This window comes from Lucilia sericata, unplaced genomic scaffold (assembly GCF_015586225.1).
Source record: "Lucilia sericata isolate MDLA Ls3-8-SP2 unplaced genomic scaffold, ASM1558622v1 Contig000675F_arrow, whole genome shotgun sequence".
NCBI lineage: Eukaryota > Metazoa > Arthropoda > Insecta > Diptera > Calliphoridae > Lucilia > Lucilia sericata.
Window position 1 is genome coordinate 49,534 of NW_023994680.1, and position 14,142 is coordinate 63,675.

At 30.1% G+C, this 14,142-nt stretch overlaps 1 protein-coding gene across 1 annotated transcript in view; it reads left to right on the top strand.

The window, feature by feature from the left end:
- Positions 1-3,205: 3,205 nt before the first annotated feature.
- LOC119607203 (kinesin-like protein KIF13B) overlaps positions 3,206-14,142 on the top strand; it is a 56,610-nt gene continuing 45,673 nt past the window's right edge. The window contains exons 1-2 of the mRNA XM_037961019.1: positions 3,206-3,224; positions 8,768-10,090. Coding sequence (XP_037816947.1) covers positions 10,036-10,090 — 55 coding nt within the window. The 5' untranslated portion in view covers positions 3,206-3,224; positions 8,768-10,035. The remainder of the gene's footprint in view (positions 3,225-8,767; positions 10,091-14,142) is intronic.

Genomic DNA, 14,142 nt, shown 5'->3' on the forward strand with positions numbered 1-14,142 from the left:
TACCGGTGACAGACAAAGTTAAGTATTTACGTGTAATCCTCGACCGGAAATTAAAATGGAGACACCACATAGAGGATAAGATCAACAAGGCACATCGGTGCTGGGCGATATGTAGGAAAACTATAGGCATGAAAAGGGGTCCTAGTCCTACTATGACAAATTGGCTTTATAAAAGTGTAATTAAAAAAAGTGTAATATCAAACTACTACATGGAGTTCAGCGTACATGCTGCTTGGATATAAGTGGTGCCATGTGGCGGCGCTTACAGCCGAACTGCTCTTTACTTTAGACGAACTGGCCAAAAGCTTCATCAATGTATACTGGACACATTGGAAGGTTATACACAATCATCGGACGTGCCTGATCGCATACCAGACACAGAATATGTCGGAAACTTTGTAACGCTGATCCCAGATAGAATGTCTTTGTCAAGTGGAAGATACTAGTAGGAATCCGTTGTTAAACGGATGGCTCCAAATTAGGGGACAAGGTGGGCCTGGGAACAAAAATATACCACCGTTTACTTAATCATAACACAAGCTTCCAGGCAGAAGTCCGAGCAATAACGGAATGCTTAAATTGGATTATAATAAATATGGCGCCCACAGCAGGCGCCTATTTGCCAGCAGCCAGAAGGCAATTAGGGCAATATCAGGTGATAGAATTAAATCTAAGACCGTATTGGATTGTAAGAAAGTTTTAACTAAATACTCTCCCAGAGGTAAGGTTCACATCATATGGGTACTAGGCCACTCGGTAGTAGTTGGCAACGAAAGGGCGAATGTAATAGTTTTAAAGGGAAGGGAGCTCGAGGTAGTTAACCTGGCAAACGCAAAACTATTCGACGCAACAAAAGCTGAATTAAAAATATGGGTGAGAGAATCCCATAAGGCATCTTGGAATAATGAAACGGTGGGTAGAACCACAAAGATCCTATGGGGTGACCCTGATGAGAACAAGACGAGAAGTCTCCTCAAAATGAGCAAGTCTGAAGCTAGTATGATGGTACGTATTCTAAGTGGACACACATGATTGCTAACACATCTATGCAAAATTGGACGTGCGGACTCAGACGAGTGTAGAGCATGTGAAGAGGTCAGTGAAACTCTGGGGCACTTTCTTTGCCACTGTCAGGCATTCGTCGAAGTTAGACCCAAGTATGTTGGAAGTGATGTTATTCCGGAAATAACATTCCTGACTAACACTGATTGGAAGATTCTTAGGAATTACGTCCAGGAAACTGAGTTTCTAAACATTGAAAAATAATACATTCAGTGAACAATTTTTTCTCATGAAAAGGAGCGCACCACATTTTTTCTCATGAAAAGGAGCGCACCATCCCATAGTGTCCTAGGTGTATTTCTTCGGATTTGATGTAGTATACATCCTCCTATCAACCTAACCCTAACCTAACCTATACCCATCGACTCAGAATCACTTTCTGAGTCGATCCGTCTATCCGACTGGCTGTCCATGTAAACCTTGTTCGCAAGCTACAGGCCACAATTTTCAAGATATTTTGATAAAATTTGGACCATACGAGTTTTTTGTCACAAGGACTATGGCTATTGAAAATAGTTGAAATCGGTCCATTATTTCAACCAGCCCCTACCCCCTTCCGATTTGGGATTTTAAACTCATAACTACGTCAAACATACTACTATCTCACCAAAAATTTTATATAGGTATAAATGACCATGGCAATTTTTAAAATGATCGTCCGTCGTTTGAACCTAGCCCCCATACAAACCCCTCCCCCCTTTAAAAAATATCTTAAACGTCCAAAAATTGACTTATAACCATTAGTATCGTGATAAAATTCAGCATAACTAAATCCCTCTTCCCAATTTGTTGAGGATTGGCTAATTTTTGACTCTAACTATCATATAAAGCCTCTTTTACAAATTTTGGTTTTCATCAATAAATTATTTTAATGCATCGAAATTAAGTTAAAATTCAACGTAAAAGTTTCTTTATGAAAAATATATAATTTTTAAAATATACCCATGGTGTACGGTATCATATAGTCGGGCATGGCCGACTTCCATGCTTGTTAGTTATTTAAATCATACTGAAATTACTTATAAAATATCCTTTTTATACACTACCGTTAACGCTAAAATATCAGTACCGAAATTATCCAAAATACCAATACCGAAATAAGTTAAAATACCGATAACGTTACCCTATCACCGTTTCGAAACGGTTGCCAACCTTCTTATATTGCGCCATCTATGTTTCATTAAAAAAAATAACTGTACGCTTATCAAAGACACTTTTTATTGGTTTTATTTTACACTGATTACCAGATGGCGCAGTTTGTGAGACATGTCTCGCTGAGACATGATGATGATGTTTTTTGAGGAAAATTATGGGGATTTCAATTTAAAAATTGGGATTTTTGGAGACTTTTAGCCTAAGACAACACTGCATAATACATTAATGAACACTTGAAAGCAATTTATCATCCAGGATTGTCGAGACTTTATTCCGTTTTAACTGGAAATATATGGTCGACATATAGTCGATACAACAGTTTTCACTGATGCCATTTTTACCTCTGGTAACTCTAATCCAAACGTTGCCAACTATTTTGTAATACAAAAAGTACACTTTTCTACAACCTTGCCACTGACAGTAATTAACAAATATGGCGACTCGTATCAAGTGTTTTTCTACCTGCTGACTGGAAAAAATTTATTTTTGTTAAAAAAATTGCAAAAAATTAAACATATAATTAAAATAACTATAAACATAAAATTTTGCTAAAACAATACTTTATATTTGTATTAAAAAATATATGAAAAGTCTTACAGATCAACCAATAAATATTAAAAGAAAAAATCAGTGGAGAAAAAAATTTTTTTGCGATAAAAATCGATTGTCCAAAGAAATCTTCAGTTCAAATACGTCTCAAATCTCTACTAATGAAAAAAACAAAGTCACACACTCCAGTCAGTCGTTTATTATATGTGCGCGAAAGTGGATGAAGAAACAACAAGAAGTGGGTGAAGTGGTATAGAAACAAATTAATATGGAATAAAAAAATATTATAATTCATATACATATGTAACTGTTTAATATTTTTTGTAAATAATATAAAGCAAAAATAAATTTAAAAACGACCAAGCGAAAATGTATATAAAATACAATAGTGAAAATAAATGTTAATTAATGAACAAAGAAAAATCAAGGAAAACAAATGAAATGTTCTAATCAAAAAAGTAAATACAGAAATGAAATAAAAAAATTACGGAAATAATGTAAAATTTAGTACCTATAAAAAGTTGGAAAAATATTAATTAAAATATATTTGTTTTATTATTAGTTTTTCCTTATTATTAATGAAATGTAAACTTCAAATATTAAATGAAACAACAAACGAATGTCCTTTATTCATCCCCAAGGTTTTGTGTTGTGTATTTTATTTTCATTTTTTGTATTTTGTTATTGTTTTCAACGAACAACAAAAAAAATTAATAATGAAAAATAACAATAAAACAAAGTGATTGAATGAACCGACCGATGAACAAACGAAGGAATTAAACGAGAGTGAATGTGTTTGTGAATGAATGAAAAACAAAAATGAGTTTGCCCTACAAACATTTTCTATTGCGGAAGTTACCCGTATGAAACTTCCAAACGTGCTAAAAGCTCGCCAGCGATGTTGCGGAAGTATACGAATTCTTGTCACCAGTCGGGAAGAACTGATGCCGAGCTGGGGAACGTCTAAGAGTAACGTGGAAGATACTTCTGGAAGACCCCCAGAAGAAACTTCTAGATGACTCTTGGAAGTAAGGTATTGCCAAAGACTCTTCTAGATGTAAATAGGAAGTCACTTCTTGAAGTGACTACTTAGTATCATCTAGAAGTGTTCCTATCTTATCTTCTAGAAGATAAGTTTTCTCTTCTTCTAGAAGATGAGTTTTCTCTTCTTCTAGAAGAAGAGTATTCTCTTCTTCTATTTGTATACTCACCAAAATAAAATCTATAAAAATAAATCTAAATAAAATGAAATTTTATAGTTTTTATTGAAATAATTGAAATTAAAATAGTAGAAAAATAATTGATTTAACAACTAATTTAAAAAAAGTAATATATGTATGTACATTAGACCGACTCACAAAAAATGGTGCCTCATAATATTCGCTGTTATGTAATATGATGTTACCCAAAATATTTTCTGTTAAGTGTTGTCCATTATAGTATGTAGTATCATTTGAAAGGTTTTTTGAAGCCAAGTCTAGTGGTGCGCAAAATTGTGCATACATTTTATTTTTTTTTAGTGAAAAACCTAACAATTTTAAATATTTTGGAATATGACAATTATAAAAAGACGGTTATTTATGATTAATACATCATTGGACGCGGCTTTAAAATACCTTTTAAACGATACCCCGTATTGGATATTTTGTTTCAAAACAAACAAAAATTAAAAAAAATAATTCCAAAATACCTTTTTTAATTTGGTCCAGCTCACGAACGGTCATCGCTAGACTTTAAATATTTTCGGAATCATCATAAAACAAAGCAAGGTAAATTTTGAGAGAGGTAACAAAAGCACGTTTTTGCTTTCCATACATAGTGAGTCGGTTTAATGTACATATGTATCCACAATTTAGAATTATTACCTTATAATAAGATAATTTTCAGGAAATCTGTATTAATATTCCAACTGTTGACTGGTATACTTCCAAAAATTGTAAAACGTTGGACTCTTTTTGTAGTTCTTCATAAATTTTATGATCAATCCATCAAATTGTAAGAGTTATATTTTGGAACGCATTAATCCTTCAACGAAGTAAACAAAAATAATGTTATAATTAATATTTAATATACATACATACTTTTGTATTTATTGAAATTACCTGTTATACTTTAGGAAGCAATAAAAATAGGATTCTCTTATGATCAATACATTTCCCACCGAAATTTAAACGTTCAGATCCATTTTTTACATTTTCTGCAAATAATCGACATTTTTAATGGAACCGCGTGATGAAATAAGACATATATAACTTACCAGATCCCTTTTTTATATTTTAATTCGGTTAGAAGTATTTTAATAGGGGGTACAATATTAGCTACTACTTTCTAAAAAAATAAAATAATTAAAAATTAATTTATTTATTTATTGTTTTTAATCAATAAAAACATTACCTTTCATAAACATTTTTTAAATAACTTGGAATTAAACCATCTATAAAGATCTGAAATTACTAAGCCATGGATTATTTTTAAAATTATTTACAGTCACTAACGATAGAAACACCTTAACGACCCTAAACGGGATATTGCTTTTGACACTAATACTGCAATACTATTTTGCTCTCTTCTAATTAAGGAGTTATACACGTTCAAAAACTATCTACTTAGGTAATATCTTGGGAACGGCATGCTCAATATTAAGAATATTAGTATCATATGATAGGTCATTGAAAAAGACCTGGTGTTAATAACTAAAAAAGTACCTATAATTAGAATAATTAAATCCAAAGCTATATGAAAATTAATAAAATTGTATTTATTTAAAAAAAGGTGGGTTTAAAAATATCTGTTTTCAATATTAAATATCTTATATGGGCAATTTCGTGTCGAGTGACCCAAGTCAAAAAATAATTTATGTATAAAACAGTAGTATTAATTTCAATATAATGATTCCAGATAGCGTTTGAATACTTTAAGTAAAAATTTTAATGTATTTGGTTACGATAATGAAATACAAATAAAATTTTAGCTCAAAGTGATCATACGTAATCTAGAAAAAGGACCTAAACGCGCTAATAGTTTAAAAAATATTGAAAGTTAAGATTTAACTCAAATAAATCTAAATAGGTTAAAAATGCAATATTCATCAAATGAAAGCCGAAACTTACAACTTGAAAAAGTCTTTAAATGCTTATAACTCCTAAACCAATTAAGAGAGAGACGAAATTTTATATAAAAACATTTTTAATTAAACATATTAGACTTCGTTTAAAAATAATGGAAATGGAAGCCGTTTAGAGTTGTTAACTTATTCCTAAAATATAGTACTATTTTAATGTAAAATATTACAACTTACTTTTCAATTTTATTTATTTAATTTAATAAACTTCACCAATTAACAAAACCTTCTTAAATGTTTATTAACAGTTTACTTTTAACACAACACTGTCATATTGTTTTTTTTTTCTTAAGATTTACAATATATTAATTACACTATTTTTCTATGAACATTAAACTCAATAACTCATTTAAGTTTTACAATGAATAATTAAAACTGAACATGACTGGACAAAACGCAAAACATCACTGAACTTAGCAAAATTTCTGCATTATTTATTTTTATTTTTTTCGCGTTCACGCTAAAAAAATGGAGTATTTATATTTTTTTGTTTTTGTACTCTTTTTACTATCATCCGGAAGTAACCTAAAAGTATACTTCCAGACGGCGAAAACTAGAAATCAATGTATTTTGTTTTTGTAAAATGTGTGCTCTCGTCTGACAATCGTCCAGAAGTGACTACAATCCACACTTCCAGATGAATAAAATACAACATTAATGTGAACACTCTTCAAACTGTCTTCCAGAAGTGACATAAACATACAAATCAAGAAGATACAAATTAGGAAACAATGTATTTTGTTATTGTAAAATGTGTGTTCTCACCCAACTCTCATAGAGAAGTCACTAAAACGTATACTTCCAGATGAAAAAAATTCAACAGTCATGGTTTTTTGTTTAAGCAAAATGGATGCACTCTTCTAACGATCATCCGGAAGTAACTTAAAAGTATATTTCTAGAAGACGAAAATTCGAAATCAATGTATTTTGTTTTTGTAAAATGTGCGTTCTCGTCTGACAATCGTCCAGAAGTGTTTCTGACGTGGCGTCTGGGGTGATGCGCAATAGTTTTGTCTTCTAAATGTTTGAAGGGTGTGTATGCGTATATATGAGTGTGTATAACGGAATTTAGCGTGTCATTTAAACATTATTATCATTGACATTAACAACATCATTATCATGTGTATATACAGCCGTTTGTTTCTATTTTGTTTTGACCAGAAATTTAAAGGAATTTTTATTAAATTTGTTTTCTAATGTAAGGATGTCATTTATAAGATTAGTTTTTTAAAAACAAATAGGTATCTATTATCAAAATCCTATATGTAATATGATTTCTTTGTTTGCTTATGATTCATTTGTTTTCAAATTTATTTCGATACCGATGTTTTGAAAAGTTGTATGGTATTTAAAATATTTTTCAAAGCCAGACCTTTTATAGAACTAATGACTAATTGTGGACCGATCGCAATAAATTTACAGATTTATATAAAGAAATTTATTAAATTTCAAACGATTTACGTAATTGGGCCTTATAGGCAGATCAGCAATGACCGATAATGCTCTATTATCAGCTTTTGGAATATGCTAGACTAGTCTATCGTATAGGAAATAGACTAAACAACATACTGTGGACTAGATAATAGACAAATCCATAGAATAGTCTATATACTATAGAACAGAATAGGTATTCAATAGACTAGTCCATAGACAAGACAATTGATTAGACAATAAACTATTCAATAGACTATTGCATAGAATAGTTCATAAATGATTCCATTTATACACTATTCCATAGATTAGTCCATAGAATATTAAAATTACTAGTCTACTGACGAGTCATAGTCCAGTTTACAGAATTGCTATCCGATAAAATATTCGAAAACTTATTTAGTACCTACTTTTACTTTTAAAAAGTTCTCATTTTGGCAGAAGTTAATACTATTTAAGGGCTCTTTAGACGATTACACTTTACGTACGTAAAGTCTAATGAAAAAATAAAATGAAATTCCATCCGTATGACAAAAAAGATAATAAAAGTCGTATGATTTATATTTTTTGTGTTTACACGATTGGTTTAAAACAATAACAAAGTAAGACTGCTGTTTGATTTTTTTTGTACGTGTTTACATAAAAATACTTTCCTGATCTAATGCGTTTTGCTTGTTTTTTTAATACATAATTTCAAAAAATGAAGAGAGCCATACGACTGTCAAATTTTGCATCCGTATTTTTCTTAATGTGTTATGGTTTCATTATATATTGCGTTTAGACGAACCCATTCGTACTCTTCTACACAAAATTTTGACAGATCCTATTGCTTGTGTGCTCGTATAAAGGGGGTTTTATTGAACATATTTTAGTACTAGTTGGGTTCAGCAAAGTTGAGTCCTTTAAAAACGTATGTATAATTTAGTTTTTGGGATAAACATTTATAGGCCTAAGCTATTATTTTATGGCAATAATATTGGTATTTAAACAATTTCAAAGGCATTTTATGGGTAGAACTGTAATAATTTTAACGTGAAATAAACGTAGAAAAGTAGAATAATCTTGTATAATGAATAAATTCCTTGGTTTTCTGCTTTAGTTAGTGTAAAAACAACATACATGCTAACAACAAATACACTTAGTTAATTTACATTTAATAACAAATAAATAATAAACAAAAAAAAACAAAGCCTAATATAAAATAAATAAAATAATAAAAATAATAAACAAATAAAAGCCTTAATTAAAAGAATAAAAAGGAAAATTAATAAACAAATAAGGGAAACATATAAAATAATTAATGAAAAATTCTTAAATTCCAAAGTCTTTTGATAGCCACATTGATTGAAAGCTAATCGTATGCGGGCTTCAATTGACTCATTCATTTAAAGTATACAATTTTTTTTCTTTATTTTTTAATACAACTTCTTTTGTTTTTTTGTACTTTAGACCGCAAGTCGTAACTAAACGCACACAGTCATTTCCTTTTTAAATGGTCTATACCAGGTGCGTGTAAAAAAGCATTCCTTGCTAAACTTTAAATATAAACAAAGAAAGAAAAAGTCCAATATCATACTGCCTCCTACCCTTTAACAACTCTTGTATTTTTTTGCTGTAAACGTCTGGTGTTTTTAGCTAAAACAACTTCCTGTAAACTAATACATACACTAACAATAACAAAATAATATTTAAAAACCCAACAACAATAATGCAAACAAATTGAAAATCCTCTTGAAAAATATTACTGAAAAAGAAAATAGCAAAAAGCCACACGAAGCCAAAAATATCCACAATATTGGAATACTTAACAACTGGGTGTTTCTACGAACGAGCGACACTTTTTAAAGTTGGAAACTTAAAATCAACAAAAACAAAAAACTACAACAAAATAAAAGAAAATACTCCATCCATAATCAGGCAAACTAAGCCAACTAAGTACAGAACTAACTAACGAAATATTGAGTCAGTCAGACATTTATACAACAAACAAATAAATAAAGAACTAAAATTGAAAAAGCAAAAAAGAAGTTATACTACAACCAGTCAACCCAACTTAAGGAAAACATAAAAAGAAAAACTATCAAAATCTATCGTCCTACTTATTGTCATAATAATAAAAAAAAAATAGAGAAAACTAAAGGAAAATACTGAAATTAAATAGTATACAATTTTATTTTATATTATAAATATACGTATTTGTGGTAGTCTCGTCTTTGTCGCGTTTACACGTACTACCTTAAAAAAGTTGCTGCTAAGTGAGTGAGTGAATGAGTGTTTGTGTAAAATTTTATTACGTGTTCGTGTCTACTTGTTTTTCAACTATTCAATAGTGGCTTCTAAGCTTATCAAACAACCCAACAGTCAAACGAACCGTCAGGCAGCCAACTAACAAAACAACTATAAAACCACCCACTCAGCAGGGGCAGCCTGTTTCCTTTCTTATCATCATTTATGCCTGCAAATCTAATACTTCTTTTACACACAAATAATTTCAACTTTTAATAACTGCACACTTGGATTGAATTGGATTGTAAAGGATTAGTGTTGTTGTATAGTTATAGCCGTTACGTGTAAAGAGTGGTAGTAGTTGTGGTAATTCTTTAACAACTACTTTACCACCCACCCCACCACATCTTACACTTCCCCTCCAACTTTCTCCCTCTCCTGTCTGCCGTCAGTCTTCGTCATCATCAAACTGTATTTATTTAATACTCAAAATGTCAACGGATAAGATCAAAGTTGCTGTCAGGGTGCGACCCTTCAATCGTCGTGGTAAGTTGTAGTTCTCATTCTTTTCCTTTATTTATATTGTTGTAACATTTAAATGTTTACATTTCAACTCAAATTATGTATGTATGTAAATGTTTACTTTTTATATATGTATGTATTAATTAAATGGCAAAAGTTAAAGTAATTTAAGTATTTGGCAGTAATAGAAAATATTAGTTCTACTGGTATTAAATTTGAAACCATTTATACTGAAATGAGTTTTTCATTTGGTAAACATTTCCAGTGAAATTAGTTTTTCATTTTATTGTTTTAAATAAATTTTGACTAATACACAAGTGAGCAATTATTTATTTAATCTTCTTATCGATAAATTGAATCATTCATTCAATTTATTATTATTAAATTGTATAATAGACATTTACACTAACGAAATTTTTTTATGAATTGAGTAGATTTTTTTGATATTAAATTTATGATTCCTTAAACCCAATGTTGAAGGATTTCTTAATGTTTAAGCATTGCATTTTACAACAATATTTGTAATAGGTTTTCAGGTCAATATTTAATAAAATTTTGCACTGGAGACTAACTGATGCAAAGCTAATTCTTTAGGAATATGGATTGGTTAAAATTTTATTTTGAATTAAACATTTTAATGAGGGAAACTTGCGGGTTAAATAGTGTACTAAAGGCATATTCTCTACTCTATTTGAAAGAAATGTCGGTTCTGGGATAAAAATTATCTTGTTTTGCTGATTATGCAAATTATGTGGTTATGATGTATTTTTGTTAATAAATAAAGTAAGGTAAAGTTCAAAAGGTCACTCGTTAAGGAGGTCATTGAGTTCATTTAATTCCTGATCTCATTATGATACCCTTGTAGTCATAGTATTACAACTATAACCAACTGGCTACATATATGAAGTCTAGGATAGCTCCTCCATATCTCCAAGATATCTCGTCCATACCTAAGAGAAAAGAAAAGCCTCAGTAAATGTCGGCTAATAGCAGACTAAATAAGACAGTATCTTTTTCCTCAAAGAAAGTATTTCTCTCTTGTCTCAGTAAATGTCAGACAATAGCAGATTGAATAATACCGTCTCTTCCTCCTTTTCGTTACAACTTTACAATTATCATTATATTGAGTAAAACATTCTTATCTGCTCCCTACATAAGCTTAACGGTAAACTTTACCTAGGTGCGTCATACAGAGGCCAGATTGACCTCAAAGTTTAAGCCATTTCATATACATACATATGTAGTTTAGTTTGAACTTGTATAAGCGTCGATTTATTAAACACCCTTCATCGTGTCAGATCTGGCTGGTGTATAAATAAATAGTTTCCATAGAACGACGCATGTTGTTGTTCAATATGGAATAGGACTATACTGAGGCTCCAACAATCATGCAATGTTCGACTGCACAAGATCTCAGTCCTAATGTCTGACAAAGCAGTACAAAGATAAATATAATACTCAAAAGTTTCTATATTGTTCTCAGTAGTCATTAAGTAGAAGATTTTTTCTCCCTACATGCCCACCTATTATAAAGTACATGCCAGGATAGTTATCAACAAACATAGCCCCACTCTTAAGATCCCCAGCAAGCTAAGCGATTTTCGACTATAGTACAGATGCCAGATCAGCCTTGATATCGTTCAAGTTGTCTGGCATGAAAGGCGTGTAAAGTTTTCGTTGTATAAGACATTTACAGCATAAGAGAGCAACACGAACTATTGTGGCGATAACCTCTTCGTGCAGACAGTATCCGATTTTGGCAGATTTCGATCGTTATGTTGCTCCTGGGTAAATTTGAATGTCTCAATACCCTAAGAAACTCTATATGCGAATAGTTCGCCATATCTTTAAGAAATGCCCAACATTCGCAAATAATTTTGGAAGTCGTGTAGACACCATTTTGCGGTTTTACTGTCAGTACAAATTCGGATATTTTTATTGTATATCATCTTCAACCAGTTTAGATCCCTTTTTATAAAATCTTAGTCGTTGATCGTGTAGCCTAAAAACCTAACCGTTCTATTAAAACAGTAGATTTAAATACCGCCTCCATACCAACAGAAGTCTTGGCTCGATCAGTATACATTTCGAGATTTAAATCGTTCATTCTTTCTAAGCTGTCAACCTTTTGCCAAAATGCAGAATGATAGAGCTGTGGTCAACGAAGCCTGAAATAAAATTTACATTTCCTAAAATAAACGCATTACTGATATAATTAGTATTTTAGCCACCAGTAACGTTGAGTCTAACTGTCAAGTTGAGGGTTAATTGTTTGGACTTGAGGTCGGCAGGCAATACAAAAGAGCATGTGATGGTGTAATCCGAATCTAACCAGTAAAATATCTTTTAACCAATTACAACTAAAAGTATTTATGTAAGTGTAATTTTGAAATATCAATTACAAATTATTGTCCAGTGTTACCATAGTGTTCGTTAAAACAATTTTCTCTCAGACTACTTATCGCTCATTTACTACAAGACTGTCATACTCCAAAAAACCGAACTTCGGATTATATTATACTTTTTATAAATAAGCGATATGTTCAAAAGTCTTTAACATATTGCTATTCGTAATAAACATAAGAGGTTTCGTAAATAACTGACAACTTTTCTTCATAATCCTATATGAAACGTCTATCTTCATTCTTTACTTTTTAACTTCAGTTAACTTTCGTTAGAAACTATTATCCCATAGAAAATCTATTGAAATTAGGAGATAGTCACAGCCATTCTTTAGGTCTTAAAAATGCACCAACAATAGTAATTGGGTTAAAAAGTACTATAAAATATTTCAACTAAATCCAAAGTTTAATCTGGTTTTAAAAAAGTATTATAGATATAAAATACAAAAAAAAAAACAAGTTTAAATTATAACCCAATTTAAAAAGTATTCCAAAAAAAGCAAAATAAACTTTCTTATGGTTTCTAGACCACAAAAAAAGAGAATAATAACAAAAAATTATATAAGATAAATATAATATAAAAAGCAAATTTAATTTTTTTTATAAAATTCCATTTATACAAACTTGAAATGTGTGCATAAGTATGTGTGTATGTCTGTGCAAATATTAATTGCACTACAAAATTATTTTCACCAATTTGTACGTTTAACAATTCAACTGAAAATGTTTTTTTATAAATAAAAACAAACAAATTTCAAATGAGTTTATAATTGTAACATTAAATCACTGGCTCACACACACACACAACTACAGCTGAGTAGTATTTTTTTTTTTTTTTTGTTAACAACAACCAAAATAAATGTATAATAATATTTCATAACGTCATTTATTAGCAGTTCACAAAAAAACTTATGAAAAAACTAGAAAATATACAATAAAAAATACTTTTAAGGAAATATACTCGTCATAGATTTTTTACTAAAAAAAAAACTTTTAAAAAATATGTAATAATAAAAATTAATAATAAAAAAATTACATTACAATTGTCTACGATTATACCTGTAGTTGTATAGTGAGCAACTTCAAGTTAAATATCAGTTAAATCATAACTTTGATATTTTTTTCTTATTTTTGTTTATTTGTTTTTTTGCACTACAACAATGAAAAACAATTGCAAAATAAACTACAAAACAAAAAACAAAACTGATTTTACACAAGAATTGTAAAATAAAGTACAAAACAAAAAATTTCATTACCATAAAACACCATTAAAATAAAATAAAAAAGACTGAGTAAAGTAAAGGAATAAATAAATTAAACAAATAGAGACACCCAAGTAAAGCAACAAATTTTTATTTGTATTTATGTGACAGGTAGTGACCATGTTAAGGAGGACATTTGATTTAAGCCCTTGGAATTTTTAAAATATAAAAACTTGCCTATAAAAGTTTGCGGAATAAAGTTTACGAAGAAATACAGTTTTTTGAGAAACAAATAAATTAATGCTAATTAAATGAGTTTGTACCACTCTTTTTCAACATGAACTGACTACCCATTGATCTAATGTCATGATAAATTGCCTTAAGATATAATTTTTTCTTAAACGGACTTTAAATTCTTATCAAGCTTGGTCCTTGACTGATATGGCGAAACATTTCTTAGCAGGGCTGTACT